At 40.5% G+C, this 24,040-nt stretch overlaps 1 protein-coding gene across 5 annotated transcripts; it reads left to right on the forward strand.

Annotated features, from left to right (window-relative positions):
• The first annotated feature begins 200 nt into the window (after positions 1-200).
• On the forward strand, positions 201-5,723 carry LOC142097175 (very long chain fatty acid elongase 4-like). Of its 5 annotated transcripts, none has more exons than XM_075178802.1 (8): positions 201-303; positions 1,032-1,283; positions 1,582-1,769; positions 2,130-2,210; positions 2,932-2,988; positions 3,915-4,029; positions 4,736-4,863; positions 5,278-5,723. In XM_075178802.1, the coding sequence occupies exons 2-8, from the start codon at positions 1,226-1,228 to the stop codon at positions 5,446-5,448; spliced, it is 798 nt and encodes a 265-aa protein (XP_075034903.1). In that variant the 5' UTR covers positions 201-303; positions 1,032-1,225; the 3' UTR covers positions 5,449-5,723. The 5 variants fall into 5 exon arrangements, with proteins under 5 accessions (XP_075034903.1, XP_075034902.1, XP_075034907.1 ...); XM_075178801.1 differs by having other exon boundaries at positions 1,188-1,283; XM_075178806.1 differs by having other exon boundaries at positions 1,196-1,283.
• Positions 5,724-24,040: the final 18,317 nt, after the last annotated feature.

The raw sequence follows: 24,040 nt of genomic DNA on the forward strand, positions 1-24,040 counted from the left end.
CTAGTGGGAACACGTTATAAAATGTAAATTACATATAGCTTACATATGCTGCATAGAAACAATGCATGTATTATAGAAACACACAATGCCAGGATTATACTCCAGCAAGAACAGCCCAGTGGCTGATTACTAGTAAAGGGTTAAACTGAGAGGCATAACAGAGAGGGGAGGGGTGTACACGTCTCTGCTTGTGTAATTACTCCATTCACTCCCTGTTTGAGGACACTCCAGAAGGGGAAAAGAGACTGTGAGAGACAGACGTACCAGGAGGGACAGGGTGACCGGTTCCCGGACGGGTGAGAGGTGGGACAGTTCACCTAAACGGTTGCATTCCTGGCCCAGTGTCCTGGGATTAGTTACCAGGTTACTGTACACCTCTGTGCTTCTCCTGTACAGTGCAATAGACTAATTGTCACCTGCACAGGGTCACACACAATATTCCAGCAAGGCATGTAGTATATGTAGTATGCACACACATGTAGTGCATGTAGTATATGTAGTATGCACACACATGTAGTGCATGTAGTATGCACGCACATGTAGTGCATGTAGTATATGTAGTATGCACACACATGTAGTGCATATAGTATATGTAGTATGCACGCACATGTAGTGCATGTAGTATGCACGCACATGTAGTGCATGTAGTATATGTAGTATGCACACACATGTAGTGCATGTAGTATGCACACACATGTAGTATATGTAGTATGCACACACAATGTAATGCATGCAGTATATGTAGTATGCACACACATGTAATGCATGTAGTATATGTAGTATGCACACACATGTAGTATATGTAGTATATGTAGTATGCACAGTGTGCAGAGCGGACTGAATCAGCTCTTGTAATATGTTTAGAAAGTTAATTACCAAAACTTGGCTCAGTCCCCTGATGTAGCTGATACTAGGCTGAGCTGTTATAAATGCTGGTGGGGTCCACAAGATACAAAATACACCTATATAAGAGCAGTTACCTGTGTTACGTCATACTGAGCCTTGTTGTCCTCTACGGCTGTCATTCACAGGTCTGCTGTCACTTGTAGTGCTTCCGGCCAACCAAAGAGGAGACGATCTTCTATAGGAAAAGACATGTACAAGGCTTAAGGGATTTATATTAGTGTCTGATTATTTGTATGTTTATCTGCTTAGTGGATTCTATTCCTGACTATAGTAATCCACAGGTCTACAGGGACACCCCAGGGTGTTACAGGTCTGCAGTATGGCGTCCACGTGGGAGACAATGAAGGATTTCTACCTCTGGGCTCTGGAAAATGGAGGTAACACAATGATGTAAAGAGTAAACTGCCCCACCTACTGCAGGGTGATACAGACAGAAAAGAGCTCTGAGACATGTGTCTGCTCCTCCCACTGCAGGGTGAGACAGACAGGAGGGAGCTCTGAGACATGTGTCTGCTCCTCCCACTGCAGGGTGACACAGACAGAAGGGAGCTCTGAGACGTGTCTGCTCCTCCCACAGCAGGGCCACACAAAGGCATAGAAATGGGGGCAATTGACTTGTGTTTGTGCTTTTCAAAATATCTATATGCTCTCCCACTTTATTCTCCCTATTTGCAGACAGTCGCACAGATCCCTGGCTCCTAGTTTACTCTCCAGTACCTGTGATCCTGATCTTTGCTATCTACCTCCTTATTGTGGCCCTGGGGCCCCGAGTGATGGAAGGGAGGGAAACCTTCACACTGCGCTCAGTCCTCCTGGTCTATAATCTGTCACTGGTGGGGCTGTCCGTCTATATGTTCTACGAGGTAAATCTGTGCTGTGCTGCATAGCCTGACCTGACCTTGGTCTGCTGCATAGCCTGACCTGACCATGGTCTGCTGCATAGCCTGACCTGACCTTGGTCTGCTGCATAGCCTGACCTGACCTTGGTCTAGCTGACTGTATCTCCTATGTCTTAACATTTTGTCCTATGTTCTCTAATACAATCTAGCAAATATCTAACCATATTCCAAGGGGCTCTGTACTGAGCCTCTGTAGCCTCTGTCCTAATCTACAATATCTGTTCTGAGCCTCTATTTCCTCTACACCCCTCTCACATTCAGCTGCCAATTACTTTCATGAAGTCTTGCACCAATTCTAATTGATATTCTTCTGTGCGTCCCCAGTTCCTGGTGACTTCGGTTCTAGCGGGATACAGCTATTTGTGCCAACCGGTGGATTACAGTAACAGTGAGCTGGGCCTAAGGGTGAGTGAGACATATAAATCATATAGACCTGAGAGGCTGTTTGATGGATCTTTAGTCCTTCATCAGCAGTATCATGAGAAGTATAGGCCTCAGAACGTTTTCATGGACAATCCAGACCTCCAGACATGGAGCCATGTAAAAATAGATTGGAAAATAGTGTGTCGGGTCTCAGCGGGAACAGGAATTGTTAGCGCCGTATTTTGTCTGACGTGGCCATGATCAGGCACCTCGTTAGTTGTACACCCTCAGTACCATCCTAAACAGCACATAAATACAGTTCATGCGGGAATGTCACCTACATGAAGAGGCAGCAATTACGTTGTCAGTTCTTGAGCAACTATAATCAGAGACACAGATTATTTCAGGAGGTAAGTGTCCTGATCTTGTGATACACCATGACCCATGGCCTGATAAACTCCCTTCCGCCCGAAGGATATTTACTTTACCTCTGCTCCTCCCCTTTGTCATAAATCCCCAAGTCCCCAGCCAATCTCATGTATCATCTCTGGAAAATAAGTGTATTTAAATACATTTTTATCAAAAATAATGTGGTAAAATTATTAAATAAATTCTGTTTGCCACTCCTGTAATTCTGTTACCCGCGGCTCAAGCCTGATGGAACCTTTCTACAGATCCCATGGCTTGGTCTGAGAGACCAATAAGAAGGTTGACTTGGCCTGATGCTACCATCTTCTAACCTAAAGTATTGTGTCTCATGTAGATGGCGAGGGTCTGTTGGTGGTTCTTCTTTTCCAAGGTGATAGAGCTTCTAGACACAGTAAGTATGCTCATTTACCAGTATTTTAATCTGTCCGCCCACGTATGACCAGCTTCATCCACCCTATATGTTGTGCTCAAATGATGTACTCTCTCACCAACCCTGAAAGTCAACTCTCAGGGAGACGACAATAGTACAGAGCAGGAAGAGGAGACCAGTAAAGTGCGCTGTGAGCATTATCTAGAGAGTGTAAGGAGCAATTTGTATGTGTGAAATGCGTTAGTCCAATACAGGAGCATTAGACCTCTTCCAAATCTCCCACTGTGGTGTAGTGCGATATTGGAGATAAAGATGATGGACTGTTGCTGTACATCAGCACCTGCTTTGAAATGTGGTATCATTTGAATTATGGGAGTCCATTTGACAAGGGCACAGGACTCCATTCTCCATGTAACCGGAGTGCTATATTATTTGCTTCACACTTATGTCACCTGGCTCATTGTGCAAATTCTCCATGATGGAATGAGTCAGTGGAGAAAACAATACACAAGACATATGAGTACAAAGTCACACACATTGTTTCCTCTGTAATAATGGAAGATTAACACTTCTCTCTCCTGTCTCTGTCTGTCTCTCTGATTCTATGCCAGATATGACCACAAGTCCCAGCCTCTGACCTGTAAATCAAGCCTTGTGAATGCTCTAACTGTTGGCTAAGCCTTGTGAATGCTCTAACTGTTGGCTAAGCCTTGTGAATGCTCTAACTGTTGGCTAAGCCTTGTGAATGCTCTAACTGTTGGCTAAGCCTTGTGAATGCTCTAACTGTTGGCTAAGCCTTGTGAATGCTCTAACTGTTGGCTAAGCCTTGTGAATGCTCTAACTGTTCCTGTCGATTTGTTTTCTCTAGTTTCTGTCTCCATTCCGTGTCTCTCAGTATTTGTACGGTATGGATATGTACATTATATTCTCTTTTATTCCATCCTCAGATCTTTTTCATCATGAGGAAGAAGTTTAACCAGATCTCCTTCCTCCATGTTTATCACCACGCGACCATGATCTTCAACTGGTGGGCTGGGGTCAAATACGTTGCTGGAGGACAGGGTAGTTATCAAACAACATCTCTATTCCCTAAACTCATCTCTGGGCCTCCATGTCCCATCTTTAACCCTGTGTGGGAACAACAATTTCTCTGTCAGAGGAAACAGTACAGCATTATGTTGTCTCTCAGTGTGTGATGTAGACAGACCAGCACAGTGTACATCCACAGACATGTCTTTTCCTGGTGCTATCTGTACTCAAGCTGTATCTTTTCCCCTAATCCCCTCACATCATCTCATTTCTAGACACATGACTGTCTATATAACCCCCTCACCCATACATCAGACCCAGCCAATACATCACCCCATTTTTAGACACATGACTTTCTATATAGCTCCCTCACCCATACATCAGACCCAGTCAATACATCACCCCCATTTCTAGACACATGACTGTCTATATAACCCCCTCACCCATACATCAGACCCAGCCAATACATCACCTCCATTTCTAGACACATGACTGTCTATATAATCCTCTCACCCATACATCAGACCCAGCCAATACATCACCCCCATTTCTAGACAAATGACTGTCTATATAACCCCCTAACCCATACATCATACCCAGCCAATATATCACCCCCATGTTTAGACACATGACGGTCTATATAACCCCTCACCCATACATCAGACCCAGCCAATACATCCCCCCATTTCTAGACACATGACTATATAATCCTCTCATGTTCTCCTCTTCTTGCCGGCAGCATTTTTTATTGGCATGTTGAATTCCTTTGTCCACATCTTCATGTACCTGTATTACGCTCTCGCCGTGCTGGGGCCGTCAGTGCAGAAATATCTCTGGTGGAAGCGTTACCTCACAATGCTACAGCTGGTAACTATTCTTTGCCCAACATTACATCACAGCTCGCATCGTTATATCACAGCTCACATCGTTATATCACAGCTCGCAATATTACATCACCAAACATTATATCTCAGTTGTCAAAATGATGTCACAGTTCTCTAAGACATTACATCACAACTCCCTAAGTTACATCACCATTCTCAATGATATACCACAGCTTGCAACATTATGTCACACAAATATTCCATTACAGCTCTGAATGTTATCTTACACCTCCTGATACGACATTACAATGTCTAATGATATATAACGCATCCCGACATTATATAACACACTACACTGATATCACAGCTATGATGTAAAGTCCATAGTACATTGAAGAGCATTAAATAACTCTTTAGTGGCGACGTTAGTTTGAGACGTGTCTTTTTATCCCTACAGACCCAGTTTGCCGCAATCGCTTTCCATTCTGGCTACAACCTCTTCACAGACTGTCCCTTCCCTGATGGATTTAACGGAGCCGTGTTCTTCTACATCCTCACCCTCATCATCCTCTTCCTTAACTTCTACTACCACACCTACCTCCGTCGACCCCACAAGAAGAAGTTGTGAGCGGTCGGGGTGGCAGGAAGAGCCAGAACCTACCTCACAACAATCTACTAGCTGGGGGCATGAAGGGCAAATGTTGCATAAGCTGGGAAATATCATCCAGCAAACAGGGGCCACACAGTGCCCGGATATTACATTCATACACTGTTCAAGAGGGCCACACAAATCTCAGATATGACATTACAGAGAGCCCGGCCATTCCTCAGTCTCTCTCCATACAGACCCCGGTGTCCGTTCTATGCACTATAACTATACTATCAATAAAAGTGTTTTTAGAACTGGTTAATTTCTTCATGTCTACACATACATGTCATTAGTATGGCACTTGTAGGTTTACGTTCCAACACGCAGGTCTTTCCCTATGTGACATATAGACAATAAGATATTTAATGGCTGGTAGTATACTCAGTTGTGTACTTGTATGCTGAAGAACTTACAGTATAGGGGAGAGAGTTACTAGCTGACTATCACATACAGTAATGGCCCGCAGGGTTTACATTTCGGTGCATGTGATTAACATATAAACATTCAGCGGCAATAATTACATTCCTTTGTAAATCTCATGAGAGAGAGAAAGAGAACAGCCTGGTACATTTCCTGGAATTGTATCTGATATTTATATGAAAGCAAGACGGAAAGGCAGAGGGGGAACATTTGTGTGGCCAGACTTTCTGGTTTCATTCTTAAATATTTCATATGTAGATAAATGAACACAAATAATCTATATTTGCTATGTGAATAATTCTACATACTCATTACATGTGTACAGAGTGACACAGCCTGACCTCTGACCCACCCAAACCATGAACCGATCTTCCTATACCCTTTCACGTCCTTTGTACTACAAGAATCTGGACTGTCCAATGACATTCAGGACAATTGGGATGTGTAAAGCAGATACAAGGCTGTTTGTTCGGGGAGCAACGGGCGTTGTTTTAACAACCAGTGTAGATACAGCCTTCAGCAATGTTCACTGTTTAGAGTGGCAGGGGATGTTTTATTCACAAACCCCTACATGGCACATAGAATTGGAAATCCCAAATTGGGGATTAATAGAGGGATTTAGGGGTCTTGGATTGTGGTAGCCACTAAGATCTTGGGTCTGAATTATAGTAATTCACTGAGACCTGGGGGCTGCATTGCAGTAGCAACAAGCAAACTGGTATCTGGACTATCAAAGCCACCAGAAACCTGGGTCTTTTTTGTGGTTACCACCAGAGATCTCGGGTCTACGTTGTGGCTACCACAAGAGATCTCTGGTCTACGTTGTGGCTGCCACCAGAGATCTCTGGTCTACGTTGTGGTTACCACAAGAAACCTGGGTCTATGTTGTGGTTACCACCAGAAACCTGGGTCTATTTTGTGGTTGCCACCAGAGATCTCGGGTCTAGTTGTGGTTACCACCAGAGATCTCGGGTCTAGTTGTGGTTACCACCAGAGATCTCGGGTCCAGTTGTCTACCACCAGAGATCTCTGGTCTATGTTGTGGTTACCACCAGAATCCTGGGTTTATGTTGTGGTTACCCACAGAGATCTCGGGTCTACGTTATAGTTACCACCAGAGATCTCGGGTCTGCGTTTTGGTTACAACAAGAGATCTCGGGTATGCATGGCATATTGGCCACCAGGATACTCTATATTGAATACTGTTCTTATAGTTTTGCATTGGATTTATATTTTTTCATGTATTTCACTGGCAGTGTACATATAACAACACCCACATTAAACATGTATGTAAATGGAAAGTAAACTGGCTATGGACATCACCGGCACGGCTGCCTGGTGGAATGAGATGATGGTAGCAGTGAAGGTTGAAGTTTTTGCAGACCCAGGTGGATCAGGGGTACCGCACATGTTTCATACACTGCAACATTGTGTTAAAATTACAGAATGAAGGTCACCCCAAAATTTCTCCATCCATGGTCCACCCAATGCTGGCCCTATCCCAACTTACTTTCGTCTTAAGGATTTGTGTTTGCAGCTTCATCGAGTCCACGGGTGGTGGCAGCATTGAGGGAGGATAAAAATTAAGATACTGACCTTTGTCTCAGTACCCCATTACAGTATCAGACCTTATATAAAGTATCCCTATTGTCAGGAGAACCAGCTAATTATATTCTGGGATGAATATTTGGGGTAGGACTAACTTGGTTACAAATCACTAAAAAGGGATTTTTTCCCCCATAAAACAAGTGAATATTTATTCCACTGTACTATATAACCAAAAGGTACCAAAACTCTATCAGTTACAAAATAACACTATAAAATTCAGACATGTATACTAAGAAATAATAAAGTTGCTTTTCCATTGATATATGTATAATATTTGCATTGGGATAAAAGCAGTAACTTCTCAGAAACAGCTGCCCTAATAAAAGGCTTACAAAGATTACATAGATTTAAGCTCCCAGTAGTGTGATAAAAGGAGCGAATAACCCAGAGACCAAGGCCACCCCATAGGCTGCAGTGTGTGTCACCTCTGCAGATATGGGTGTCTCCGGTGGGATCCTCACAATTTGTTGTAGTTCTCTTTGTCCATGAGCATGACAGGTATCAATGAGATACGCACTGAGCCAGATTGGCAGGGGGTGCAGAATACCGAAGCGGGACTCAGGAGTCATAGCAGTGGCATAGAGAGAACGCTACATTACAGGAAAGGGATAGAGGGCACTGTATTCCTGATATATATGGCACAAAGCACTATATAATACTGTACATACATAATGTCTGGGGGGGTTTAATATGTAGAGCTGTCTGAGTTCAAATCAAAAGCAGAGGCTGGAAAACTGTGATATTAATATTACAATACATTTAAGTGGATTTAATATTCAATGGACACAAGTTTACAAAACAGAGAATTCAGGAGGATCACATAGGTTTTATTAAATTTATAACAACACAGTGAACAAACTGTAGGTAGAAGTACAAGGTGCTCACACATGGTAACTAATTGAAGCACTCTTGTGCTAGCAGTCCTTACTCTATAAAACCTAAACACAACTTATATAATATACTATCACGATTTGGTAATTAATGGATCCTTCGGTTTGCCTAGATAAGCACTACTCAAGTAAGGCGCGGAGTCTAACGGGGAGAATGTTTTCACCAGGGGCCGCCGCGGTTTGGTCTTTGCTGCGTCTGTCCCACAGGTCGCGGCCCCTATTAAGAGTACCAGGCGAAATCTTTAGGGGAATGTGCAGAGATGGTCAGCAATGACGGACAACATGAGGAGAGGAGAAGTAGAGGTCAGCAGGTTACCACTGGAGGAATGGCGGTGAGATACTCTGTAGAGCGTCAGCTCTGCGGTCTGCAGGTTGCCACTGGAATGGCGGTGAAATGCTCTGTAGAGTGTCAGCTCTGCGGACAACAGGTTACCACTGGAATGACGGCAAGTACACTGTGGAGTGTCAGCTCTGCAGTCAGCAGGTTGCCACTGGAATGGCAGTGAATTCTTTGTAGAGTGTCAGCTCTGTGGACAACAGGTTACCACTGGAATGGTGGTGAAATACTCTGTAGAGTGTCAGCTCTGCAGTCAGCAGGTTACCACTGGAATGGCGGTGAAATACTCTGTAGAGTGTCAGCTCTGCGTACAACAGGTCAAAATAGAATGCAATCCACCAGAAGGAAGAAAACACAGCAGGAGAAAATGGAGCCACGTCTAGCACCTGAGAGGTAACTAAAAGAACAGGCACCAAACATCAGGAGGAGGTGCCTTTTGAATTTTGGAGCCAAAATACATTAGCAATACATTAGCAATAGCAAAATAGAATAGAAAGTGAGCAGAGGGAAATAAATAATAATATATATAAATTTTTTATTAATAAAAGATTTTTCTATCAAACACATACCCACGACAATAAATAAATAAAACATCCTTCAACGATATTTGCAAGTTTAATTACTGTTATCTAAAGATGTATTTACATGTTTGGTCATTAGCATCAAAGATGTAAACTGGGTTCCATATATCGCTGCAAAAGCACACTGATCAGATCGACGGTGGGTAAGAGAAGGAATTTGTGTCTATATGTAAACACCTCTACTAACGCATTTCAACCCTATACAAGTCTTTTCAAGGCATGAGGTGTGTGAATTCTGACACACTTAAAAGTGTGAATGTAAAACAAGTGAATATATTATTTGTATGCAAAGAACACATTTTGAACAAATATATATAACTAAAAACCGTGTTGGAGTTTTCCTAGAGAAGACTCGCATAGAGTTCAAACTCTGCATACATTACATTTAAATTACCTCAAGTCCTAGACATGAACCTGCATCAAATAATCTCTGATCATTCTCCTCTTGTTCGGAGAATGTTATAACTCCCTACACCAGTGATGACAGCACGTGGATCTAGGGCCACATATGGCCCTCCGAGCCTTTGTCAATGGCCCCCAGCTTCATCCTGCTTTATTGACAGATTTATTTGTTATAGCGTGTAACACTAGTATAAAATACACGCCGATGTGTTATTACAAATAGGTTTCTCTTTATTTGATTAAATCTATTGTTTTGTCTAATTACTGGGATTGAGGGTGATGTGTTGCCCTTTGTAAGGTTAGAGGGCCATAAAGGTGACCCTGACGTGTATCAGATTACTATCACTGGCACACACAGGATAATTTATAGCAGTCGAAATATCCTTGCTCGGAAGATTTTATACATTGTACTTTGGGATACATTTGTAAGTGCAAAGAAGATTGTAGGTCAAGTAATGTAATCACTACACTAATGTGATCTTTGCACTGTGAACACTAATCTTACACTGATATCATAAAGCACAGCTCATCAAACAGCACACAGCACTAAACAGACAATAATATACAAGGAGAGAGAGGACTATAAACATATTGGAGACAAACAGACTTTAACAGAGTTTATTGACACAATATAGATCAGATCATTACATAGACAGCTAAGGCTGTGTACCCACGATTATTGGGCCAATAAGATGATAAACGACCAATGGACCGATATCACATTAGTGTGTACACTGCAACAGTGAAGGACGAACGTTCCAAAGCACATTGTATCGTTGAACGAGATTTTTAAACTGAACTAAAAATCTCGTTCAACGATGGAATGATGACGTTCCAATTCTACAGTGTGTAAGCACGCAGGACGGGCAGTGTCCTTAGATCTCTATGGGGTGTGTAGAGTCTGTAACTTCTCAAATGAAGAGCACAGATCTGACAGGAAATTGTGTAAAACTTCATCAGCGTGTACACAGGAATCGGCTGCTGATCGGGACTTTTTATTTCAGTTGTAAAATCATTAAAGATGTCGCATCGGGAGAAATTTTCTTCACCAGCAGGAGGCGCAGGATGAGATCCCACTGAAAAAAACATGTAAATTATTCCCAGTGTTTAACGTGAAGTTCTGCTTTCCTCTTACACGTGTGAATGTTGTGTCATTGCTATCTACACCAGCACCACCAAATCCGCAGCGCTGTACAGAGAACTCACTCACATCAGTCCCTGCCCCGTTAGAGCTTACAGTCTAAGTTCCCTAACACACACACAGACACACAGAAACTAGTGTTTTGTCAGCAGCCAATTAACCTACCAGTATGTTTTTGGAGTCCGGAGCATCCAGAGGAAACACGGGTATAACATACAAACTCTGCACGGATACTGCTCCCAGCGCTGCGAGGCAGAAGTGCTAACCATTAAGTCACTACGCTGCCCACAACATGACATGACATGACAATGCAGCCTTAGAACTTTTAATTTTTTTTTTTTTTTTAAAGAAAGAGTTAGCTGCAGTTAATTAATTATCCACACAATGAAAGTTAGTCTGACCTGTGTGCGACATCTATTTTCAGTACAATAACAATTATATTTATGATGTAAAGAGAGCAGGGACTATCAGTAATAATAACTAACAGGGTTTTCTGGTGTGGGGGCAGGGCCGGATTAAGGGAACGGAGCCCCCTGCTCTAAGGGGGCCTCCATTGCCCCATGAGGCCCCCCCGTGAGCCCCCACTGTGAGCCTCCTACAGCACCAACGCGTTTACCTCCTTCTTCTGTCACTGTAGTCGTTCCGCGGCGCGCTGTAAGCTCCTTACTGAGGAGATCTTGTGAGAGTGACACTCATAGTTACACTCTCACTAGATCTTCTCAGTAAGGAGATTACTGAGCGCCGGGGAAGGACTACAGTGACAGGCTCAGCAGCATTGATCGGGCCAGGGGCGCCCCCGCACCAATCAATACTGCTGCTGAGCACTTTTAAGGGCCCCCTGGCCCGAGGCCCCTGGCCTGTAGCCCGGTTAGACCTCAGGTTAATCCGGCCCTGTATGGGAGTCTCCATCTAATTGTTATACAGGGGGTCACTACGAAGGGGATTGTCCCCCAGTCTCTAACATCATGAAAGTAGCAGAAGAAGGTTTTCTATTACAAAGGATGTTTCTTTGTGGAATTTTCATTCGCTCTCCATCTGATTCACATACAGTTGCCGCCGGCATTAACACCACATATAGAAAAACGAAGTTTAGCAGAGATCCTGTCACCAGATTTCTTCTCCGTCACATGAACTGACATTCTTTGTAAATGGTGATAGATTTACTCTGTGTAATGTTCTTTTTAGCAACTAGGAGATGTCAAATTCAAGGAAAATCTTTAGCTTTTATGTGAATCAATCATATTTACCCAGTCTCCCAGAATGTCCTGGAGTAATCCCGGAAGAACAGTCACTCTCACGGAACCTGGGAGAAGTTTGGCTCAATAAAGCGTTTAACCCCATTTAATTCCTCCATACACTGCCGTGACTGGAGGTGGGGCTATGGTGATGCCCCTCCCACATATGCACACTGACCTCCCTGGAGGGAAGACCTCAAAAGTTGGCAAGTATAGAATTAATCACAAATTTATATATAGTTTTGTGTCACATTATATCACAAAAATGTACACAATTTACACAATTTTGTCTTTTAGATCAGCTTCATGATGAATTATCTCCCTCCCACCGCCTCTGGCGTGTGTCATGCTACCTAAAGATGTGTGTACTGTGAGCAAAGAATTTACCTTCTCTCTATGTCACCTGTGACCTCTCTAATGAACAGTATGTCCCCTGCACAGGGCTCCAACCATGTAATAGAGTTATCTGAACATAAAAATCATCTCTGTATTAGTTTACTTAGTACCATTCACATTTAACATTATTCAGGTTGTTATACACTGGAGGTTGACGGAATTTCACCAGTTTAAAGATCATGAACATTTTCGTAGTAGAATCATAAATAGACCCTGATTCGATATTGCAATACGAAATTTGCTCCATGCATTCAAGACTTGTGACTCACATTTGTGATAAAATTTGTGCTTCTAAACCTTTTAATTTTACACACTATTTAAATATTTTTTTAGATATTATTATTATTATTATTATTATTAATAATAATATTATTATTTTTTATTAACATCTATTTATAGGGCACCACATGAGGTCCGCAACATTGTTCAGAGGGCAAACAACAAGACAGTAAATTGTATAACAACACAATACAGTAAACAAATGACAAAAAATCTCAGCACAGCTACTGGGATACAAGGGGTATATTTAGCGCTGGCTGAAACCTGTGCCCATTAGCGTGGGCGTAACTAAGAGGTTTTGAGCCACTGAAAGAGGTGCAAAGACAATGGAGGAGAGGAGTCAATGGGCAGAGAGCCCGAGGAGGAGGAGAGCAGTGTAGCTGGTGAGCAAAAGTTATAGGTAATGAGAACAGGAGGGAAGAGGGCCCTGATCACTAGAGCTTACAATCTAAAGGGAATGGGGCAGACAAACGGTTGACACTTGGGGGTGAGCCAATGTAAGGGGATCTGAGGGCAAGATGCAACAGAGGGAGACATGGAGGATGAAAGATAGTGAGGTATACTACATGGTGAAATGATTAAGTGGAGGACTGGTGGGCGTTTTCTAAACAGGTTGGGTTTCAACTGAAGCTATACAGGCTAGGGGATAGTCTGATAGAATTTGGGAGAGCGATCCAGTGGTGGGGGGCAGCACGGGTGAAACCTTGGATAAGGGAGTGAGATGTAGTTACCAGAGTGGAGGAGAAGTAATGGTCATTGACTGACCATAGAGTAGAGGGGGAGTATGTATGGAGATGAGGTTGGAGATGTAGGGAGCAGTGGGTTTGGAGAGGGCCTTGTATATGAGGGTGAGGAGTTTGAAGAGGATTCTGTAGGGGGGGGGAACCCAGTGTAAGGTTTAATACAAATGTGCTTTAAATTTTATTTCATTGAAAACATGCAAGCACTGTTACAGAGAGCATTAAGGAATAGTTAGTCATTAGATAGAAGGGCTGCGTAATCGTTGTTTGTGTAGGATACACCTAAAGCATATCAAACAGAACTGTATACAATTTGAATATTATTGCGAGTCACCTGTCTTAAGATATGAGCGGCTCACAGTAATAAGTAAACCATGGGCACTACGAGACAACGCAAGCGCTAATTGTGTCCAACTGTATGTAAGGCCCAGAGCTCCCATATGTAACTGGGGCACTACTGCTAGACACAAGCAAATCTCCCACAGTTTGGCTCTCACTATTGTTCTGTTAGTTCTCTTATTACTGGGTCATGCAATGGACATCATTTTAGAAAAAGGTGTAAGGTGTCTTTTCAATCATTTTTTTTATATTTTTAATATTTTTCTGAAAAAAATAAAGTTTTTTTTCTAAATTTGAAATGTCTTCAAATGTTTTTTGCTCATCTTAAATATTTGTATTCAGTGCAACACTTAATTACTGATACTGCAAACATACAATGAGAAACATTTTTTTTTTTCATATCGATGGAGGAATAATGTTGTATTTTTTTTTACACCTCTGGACACATTTTTATTTTATTTTAATTTCTATGTTAATAAAAGTTTGTTTAAATTTTATAAATTATTTTACAGATAACATCGTCCGCATCCGGTTTCAGGATGTCATGAAAACCATTATACATGCACTCATTTCCCGTCTTGATTACTGTAACCATCTACTCACCGGCCTCCCCCTCTCCCACCTCGCCCCCTCTCCCACCTCGCCCCCTCAGGTCTATACTTAATACGGCTGCGAGACTCATCTTCCTCTCCCACCGCTTCTCTTCTGCCTCCCCTCTCTGCCTTGCCTTACACTGGCTCCCCTTCCCCTACAGAATCCTTTTCAAACTACTCATCATCATCATCTATTTATTCACCCTCACCTACAAGGCTCCCTCCTACTCCACTGCCCCGTACATCTCTAACCTTCTCCCCATTCACACTCCCTCCCGTTCCCTGCTATCGGCCAATGACCATTGTCTCTCCTCCACTAGGATCACCTCATACCACTTCATAATCCAAGACTTCTCTTGGCCTGCCCTCCTCCACTGGAACGACCTCCCTCGCTCCATCTGACTATCCCCTAATTTGTGTACCTTCAAACGGGCACAAAAATCTCATCTGTTCCTCAAAGTCTACAACCCATTCACCTAGCCTTCTCTCCATGCTAGATCTCCTCTCTCTCCCAATGTTCCTATTTTCATTTCCCTTGCAATTGTTCCCCTCTGACTCCCCATTGTGCCTCCTGTCTGTTTGCCCTCCCTTTAGGATGTAAGCTCTTATGAGCAGTACCCTCTTCTCTGCTATGTCTCTATCATGTCTTCTACTCCAACTCCACTGTGCTAGCTTTGTTTCGAGTTATTTAAGTACTGGTATTTTTATTTACTGTTCTGTACTGTTTTACCCTGTATGGTCCACTGTCTGTTTTCTTTACAGCGCTGTGGAAATCTTGTGGAGCCATAAAAATAAAGATTATAATTTATAATATATAACATTATTTTTTAGTCATCTGCTAAAGCGAAAGTATGGCACCAGTACATTGTAAATTTCAGGGAAGCTAACCTGATTCTGACCAGGCTGCTGATCTCGGGCTACCAGCTGGGATTCTGGCCCAAGGTTTCCTATGGAGAAAGTTCTCACTGGCTGGAATTATCAGTGCGATAGTTATAGAGATAATATGGGATGTGGTGCCCACTGTGTATGTGTTATCAGCTCTCCTGGTCCCTTCTGTGTACATCTCTGTTTTTTCATGAAGGATCTAAACATTAAAAGGTTAACATTTCTAATTAGAAATTGTCCCTTTCAGATACAGCAAAAGAACAGGTTTAACTTAAAATCAGTGTGAAATATAAGTGTCATAAAATTGGTCACAGCTTTTTTCTCCAGAACTATGGCTGATCGCAATGTTGTATATAGACCCCTAACACACAAAAAGACACAGACATACACTAGGGGCAATGCTGTCAGCAGTCAGACCTCAAAAGTTGGCAATTATGGAGTTAATCACAAAAACATTTTCTAGTCTATTCCAAGGGGGGAATTCATATTTACCGTGAGGTTTTTTTAACACTTCGCTAATTTATTTTAACATGGTTTTTTATCATTTTCGAGCGGGTTAACTTTACCCGCGATTCAATTACATTTTTAGCGCAGTTTTTTTTTTCCATCAAACGGTCCTCTCGCGCTCCAGTAGAAGGTCTATGGAAAGTATAGGGTAGGCGAGAGGCAGCCGCGTTAAAAGCTATTCAATTGTTTTTTAACGCGGCGCGTTAAACAGGCCAATATGCTGTTTTATCTCGCACCTCTTTGGGGTGTGCTAAAAATAAAAAACCTAAGAAAACTATTTGAAATCATGTGCACGGTGGCTAAGTGGTTAGCAATTCTGCCTCACAGTGCTGGGGTCATGAGTTCAATTCCTGATAATGGCCTTATCTGTGTGAAGTTTGTATGTTCTCCCCGTGTTTGCGTGGGTGTGCTCCGGTTTCCTCCCACACTTCAAAAACATACTAGCAGATTAATTAGCTGTTATAAATAATAAAAAAAAAATTGACCCTAGTCTCTCTCTCTCTCTCTCTCTCTGTGTGTCTATATTAGGGAATTTAGACTGTAAGCTCCAATGGGGCAAGGACTGATGTAAGTGAGTTCTCTGTACAGCGCTGCAGAATCAGTGGTGCTATATAAATAAATGGTGATGAATAATGAAAAAAATATATAATTTATGTTTATCAGTGATGCAAAACATGAAAAAGTTGATTTTATTTAAAAAAAAAAGAATAAAAAAACCCCATAAAAAATAAATAAATCACTAATTAATTATATTTATGAATGTTATTTGAACTAATATGTATGTACTGATGTGTTTTGACATGGCATAGATGATTCTATAGTAAAAAATAGTGAAATAAAAAAATATGCTAAAAGAAAGTACCGTATGTAGATATTATCAAATAAAAAGGTTGTGTAATGCAATCTAATGTATGCAAATATATGCCAATCCTTTTTTTTATATATATACATGACCGCGTTAAACCCCCCCTAAAAATTTGCTAGCACCAATGATTAATGCGCAGGGTCAGCGTTACCTCTTTTTCAATTGACATGCATGAGTTTTAACGCTGCGTTAACTAAAAACAGTCGCTATAGCAGTTAAAAACCTGCGCAGGATTTTTTTTTTCAATGCTGCGGGTTAAAAAATCAACTCACGGTCAATTGAATCCCCCCCAAAAATAAATATATTGTGAATATGGAGTAATACGTGCTGCTGTTCATATAATGCAGTCAGACCTATAACCTCTTTCTCCATTGTTATATTCTAATTTCATGATTACACACTTATTTGCTTTAAATGGCAATTTTTACAGTTTTGCCCTTTAGTTCAGCTTCATGATGAATTATCTCCCTCCAACCGCCTCTGGTGTGTATCACTCTACCTACAGACGTGTGTACTGGGAGCAAAGGATTTACCTTGGTACATTCAACATTATTCAGGCTGTTATACACTGGGGGAGGAAGGCCATTGATATGTTCACGGTACAATTATAAATAGATCCTGATTCGAATTTGCGATACGAAACGTGCGGCACCCATTCAAGATTGGTGGATCGCAATTGCGTTAAAATTTGTGTTTCTACACATTTTTATTTTAAACACTATTTGAAGAATATTTTTTAAATAGTACAAATATACTTTAATTTTTTTTTTAATTCAATACTGTTAGAGAGAGCATTTAGCGAATGGTTAGACATAGGATAGAAGGGCTTGTTAAGCTTTTTTTTTGGGGGGGAGGGCATACTTTTAAAAACAACAATGTATTAATTTAACAGCCTTACGGGCCGTTGGGTAGGATACGCCTAAATCGTATCAATCAAAAAATGTGCTCAATTTGCATATTATTCTGAGTCACGTGTATTTTAAGAAATATGCGTCTCAGAATACTAAGTAAACCACAGGCGCTACGGGACAACGTAAGTGTTAATTTCATCCAGCTGTACGTAAGGCCCAAAGCTCCTATGTATAACGGAGGCCATACTGATAGAGACAAACAAGTGGCTCTCGTTGTTCTGTTAGTTATTTTATTACAGATTCACACAATGGAAGTCATTTAAGAAACAGGTGTAAAAGTTAAAAAAGAAAGCCATTAATGTACATTTCTTCAATTTGTTGCTATTTTTAATATTGTTCTGAAATCAATGAAATATTTTTTTTGTAAATCTGAAATTTCCGTAAAAACGTATTACTCATCTTAAATATTTTTATACAGTGCAGCATTTAATTGCTAACACTGAAAGCGCACCCTAAGAGAAAAAAATATATATTTTTCATATTGATGGAGGAATAAAGTTTTTGGGGGTTTTATTTGGGTTACCCCTCTGGACAAATTTTATTTTAGTTTTCTATGTACTTATATTACATTATTTTTTAGTAATTCGCTGAAGCGAGTTTTTGGCACTATACATTGTAAGTTTCGGGGGAACCTAACCTGATTCTGACCAGGCTGCTGATCTGGGGCTACCAGCTGGGATTCCAGCCTGAGGATTCCTATGGAGAAAGTTCCCACTGGCTGGAATTATAACTGTGATTGTTATAGAGATAATATGGGGTGGGGTGCGCACTGTGTATGTGGTATCTGCTCTCTATTCTGTTTACCACTCAGGTTTTTCAAGAAGGATCTGAACAGAAAACAGTTAACATTTCTAACAAGAGATTGTCCCTTTTAGATACAACAAAAAAACAGGTTTATCTTAGACAAGAATTATCATGTAAATGTGCCCAGGAAGCCATGCATTGAACCTGAATTTTAATACAATGGATGGGTGAGCTCTCTATGATATTTCAGTGCTTTGAAGACCTTATCTTGTCCTGGGGGCCTTGTTGGACTTGTCTGAGGCTCTATCCTCCATAGTAATCGTTGATGCAATTTGCTGATATCTGAGAAACCATTGTCCATCACTGAGATGTGGATTGTGGAATGAGGGCAATAGGGAGCTGTTCATTAGGGTCATGAAAGTTTCTAGGTTGGATCTGATGAGACACAGGATTGAAGATTTTTTTCCCCAGGATCAGACAGTCGTCTCCTCTGTCTCTACGCAATGATGGCTCTACAGCTTCTCATTCTAAACCCACCAAGAGGCCTTCTCGATGGTAAACTCAGCCGTTCATTGAGCGTTATTTAAATATAATGTCTTTGAACAAGGAAGACAAAAATGGAACATCCTCAATCGGTGGCTTAGTGCTTAGCACTCCTGCCTTACAGCACTCGGGTCATGAGTTCAATTCCCGACCACGGCCTTATCTGTGAGGAGTTGGAATGTTCTCCCCGTGTTTGAGTGGGTTTCCTCCAGGTGCTCCGGTTTCCTCCCACACTCCAAAAACATACTAGTAGGTTAATTGGCTGCTAACAAAATTGACCCTAGTCTGTCTGTGTGTGTGTGTATGTTAGGGAATTTAGACTGTAAGCCCCAAAGGGGCCGGGACTGATGTGAGTGAGTTCTCTGTACAGCGCTGCGGAATTAGTGGCACTATATAAATAAATGGTAATAATAATCTTCCCCTTATTTTAAATATTAAGCTCAACGATCTGTATGTGTGAAGCCATAATTGCTGTCATAACTACATTGCAGGAAAGTTGGATTTAAACAACTCTGACATGTGAAATCAATAAGGATCTCACAAAAACATGAATGACGGTAATGAGAACAAATATGAAATATAACCAACCTAAAAGGGTGCAAGTAGAAAATCAATGATCACAGACAAACTTTAGGAAATCAGTGATGTGGTAAGATGAGGGAACAGAAACGGTCAACGCTACCAAGTTGTTATATTCTAATTTATTGTACAGAAAGGTTCATATCCGCACTAGGGAATGTCACTATGGTCCCAAAGTAGATACACTAATATGTAATCTGCATCTCAGAGTTCATATATTTAGAAGGACTGAGTGCCCCTTATAAACATTTCTCTTTTTCCTTGTATATATTCTAATATATATTACAATTTGGCAGATGGTAAACGTTAGCTGTGCTCTGATGCACCCATATAAACACTTCAGGGAGAACTTGCTTTTATAAAATGTGAATGTGGGGGATCAGAGGTCGTGAAACGAGGGGTGAGAAGTCACATGGGCCACTGAACACAAAATGAGAAAATCTGGTTTAAATTCTGATTCTCATCTCGATCCTCAAATCCCCACCAGCTGTATTCCACATTGGGCTTTAACTCCCCCTGACACAATAATCCACATCATCATTTATTTATATAGCACCAGCAAATTCCATGGCGCTTGTCAAGACATTAAGGACTACTTTGATAAAAAAAAAAAGTTTGACGCAAGCGGACTTGACATTGTGTTGCCCTAGATATCCCACAAACATTACCCACACCATCCTTGGCTTTTTAGCTCAGTAATTAATATTAAACTCTTTGTATCCCCCCACTCACAATGTGTCTATTTGATCCAATCCATTTCCAGGTTCTGTTTGCCGAATAAAATACACATTGTTACATATAAAGAGAGTCCATATAGACTCAGTAGAAAAATGTCCAATTCCTCTTCTAGTCCTGGAGGTCTATAGTTCATCCCAGCACAAAGAACAATATTTCCCCTTTCTTTCCAGGATCAAAATACGTGTTTCAACTTTATCTCAAAAACCCTGTATTATAGTCATTTTTATGTTCATTTTTTTTACGTTAAGAAACACTCCACTGTGTGTATATAAATATATACGTACATTTAGTATATTATTTAAACAAATACAACAGAGTCCAACCTGAGTCCTCCAGGGGCAGCTGCTGATTCTACAAATAAATAGTGAAATAACAACACATTGAAAATTAAATAAATATACACTTTATTATCAATATATATATATATATATATATATTCACAACCACTTTATTATGATATTATATAAAGCTGTTGAGAATATATTTGGATGTGTATTGACAATAAAGTGTATATTTCTGTTATATTCACACTGTTGGTACTTTAATATTTAAGAGTTTGGCTATCCTCAGCACTGTGTTTAACCACAAAGTGGCTGCTTTGTCTTTGTGAAGTCCACTGAGTTGCATCCAGCTCTTCCACCTCAACAATTGTGTGTGACACAGCCTGGGAGTCTGGGAACCTGGACTGAGAGTGTAGGCAGGAAGACCCCTCCCTTTTTCATTACATGCACAATCCTGCCCTAAGGTGGAAACTCTACAACTTCAAAGAGTAATAGAAGGACCATACGGGATAAATGTGGGTGGAGCTATCATTCTTGTATTGTAGTTTGTTCATTGTCTAAATCCTCCCTATGTTTCTTAAAGGTGACATGGACCCACCCTGCTCTCTTTGTTACAATGCCCTTAGATGGTAATACCTCCACAAACACCAACCAGCCCGCACTGTAAAGCCTCATTCTCTCCGATCCAGGATCTTCTATCAACAGCAGTCAGGAAACAATATGCAAATCTTACAAGGAAGCAATTAAGTAACTAGACATTCATGTGTTCATTTCTTCAAGAGTAACAAAGAAGATTCAAGATTATTCTCTATGTTAAATAGAATTAAAGTTATTTTTCCCATGCTGTAAATTTACAATAAGAAGCATCCAAAGGTGTGCTCTGTAAAGAGGAACATAGATTATAACGACAAGAAAGAGCTGATTGGCCTATCTAGTCTGTCCATTTAGTTATTGAGAAATATTGTTATTATTATTATTATTATTATTATCATCATTTATATTATTATTATTATTATTATTTTATTTTACTTGTTAAGCTTATTTGTTTTATTTTTGCTAATGGATGGGAAGTGAAAGAGTAGTTATTGTAGTTACAAGTTTAGCATTATGGTCATTATTATTTTATTTACCTATAACTGTTCCTTGTATCTGTCACTCTCTCAGCAAATAATTGTTTCCTAATGTTACCCATCAGTCTCCCCCCAATATAAGCAGATGGATTGAGTACACAAATCCTCATTTTAAGTTTAATTGAATGGGAAAATATAATCTTAAATGCGTCTGTCACCAGTTTTGTGCCTTTATGTATCAGGAGGCGCCGAAACCGAACCGTAAGGTGTTTTGGGGCATTGATGAAATTGCGCTCTCCTGGTAAAGCGAAATGTTGTGATGTAGTAAGAAGATGGTCTTAGAGAGGATTGCTTGTGGTTCATCTCCATAACACTGGATGTTAGTATCTTTCTATTTTCAATTCTGATTTTACAAAGTTCAACAAACATATATAGCTTTACATATATATAAGAATAAACTAAATACTCTGTAAGTGGAACTCCTAAGTGACTCATAATATCCATATCCATAGAATTTACAATACGAAGTGAATTATTCCATATATATATATTTATATGTAGGTGAGGAGTCTGTTGTGCCTGGACCAGGCTTATTATAATAAAGGAGTATATTGATCCATTCCTTTCTCAGTTCGAGGCCTCCTTAGGGTCTCCATAAGTTTTTTCAAGGCACCCCTAAGCCAAATAAATTTCCAAGTAGTCCCCCGCCTTGTTCACTACCGCTCGGCACCCCTGTGACATCGCGGCAGCACCCCAGGGAGCCGCAGCGCACAGTTTGGGAATCACTGCCATAGGGCGTAATATTATGCTGTACTAATATATATTATTTATGATAAATTGTATTAAAAAATTACATGGGATGATGGCGTTTTAAGCATAGTTATGTACACCTGAGACTGTTTTCTATGCGTGGAAATATGGCTTTTCTCTTTTTCTATTTTTACGTAGGATGGATGGCAGTAAAAGCATAGATATGTGTACACCCTTGTTCAAGAACACAAGCAATCATAAATAAAACATACTGTGTATAAATATTTTAATATATACCATTCATTTTCAATGGTGTTCTGTGACTTTTTTTCTTTATAATATAAAATGTTTAAAAATGTTTCTGTATCCTAAGTTTTTGGGCTGTCTCCTAGATGTGAAGAATATATACCAAGCCCTGTTTGGGACATTCTCTGTCCTTCTCCATTCTTATCTTTGTTTCATCTTGATTATGTCAAACCTTTTAGAGCTCTAACCTATTATATCAGTGTCCCCATCTATGCTTAAAACGCCATCATCCAGCATAAATATAAGAGATATAGCCATCGGCCCACTGTAAACGCATAGAAAACAAATATTGAAATGTTTACATTTTATTATGTTATTTTGGACCTACAGGCATGTAGAATAAAACGGAATTTACTCATTGTGCATTTTTAAAATATGCAACAAATTGTAGACATAAAAGTTTATTTTAAAAGCAGATTCTGTAATATGTGAGTTACTTTTCCTCTGTTTAAAGCTTTGGGCGAAAGAAAAAAGGCAAATACGAAATGTTGGTCTGTCCTCTGTGAAACCCATGTTCTTTGTACTACTGATTTCTCCTGAAACGCTCATTGTATGCGCAATTTCTGTATTCACATCTATGTGCGCCATGACATCATCCTCCATCACGAAACGTCGCCAAGCCTTTAAGCACGGTACCAACAACGTCATTAACGGCATTCTCTGGTTTTGTGCCGACCCGCGTGCTTTAAAAGTTGCCTAATTATTGATAAGAAAAAAAATCAATGATGTGATGATTAATATTCACTGATACAAAGTTATTTTTAGCATTTATTATTATTCAAGTGACTGTTATAGAAATAGTCTTGAATGGTGGCCCTGTATCTGTGGGAATCATTCATCCCTATGATATAATACATGTTCCGTTCATATAGGATATTTCCAAAATGTTTGGTTTTTAAAAACACGGAAATATTATACGTAAATTCTTAATCTCGCCTGTAAAGTAAATTTATATTATGATGCCAGAGATTTACTGCAATAGTCTGGGAGATTGTAGTGCTTGATTTACCATCTAAAAGCAAGATCTCAATCTATACCTGGCTAACAAGTACATAATGAAGATTAAAATGTCTTTTAATGTAGATGGAAAAAAAACATTTTAAAATAAAATGAAGACTCTTAAAGCCTCCAGCCTGAGGCCCTCACTGGTGATCCATACAAATCAGGATCGGTCACACAGTGACCGTGTGGAGCTGGGCATTGTTCTGATACGTTAATGAGCAGGAACTGGTCTGACAGCTTGTCCCCAACGTGTCCTACAAATAGACAGCAGTGCTGAGCAGATGGGAGACACCAGCCGGAAGCCCACGGCATCTACACCAGCACCATGCACAGGCTTCTGGTACCTGCCGTACTGCTCTTCATACAAGGTAAGTACATGGCTATAACCGTCCACCTCTGACTAGGCTTCCAGGCTGTCATTCACCTTTA

Source organism: Mixophyes fleayi, chromosome 7, assembly GCF_038048845.1.
Source record: "Mixophyes fleayi isolate aMixFle1 chromosome 7, aMixFle1.hap1, whole genome shotgun sequence".
NCBI lineage: Eukaryota > Metazoa > Chordata > Amphibia > Anura > Limnodynastidae > Mixophyes > Mixophyes fleayi.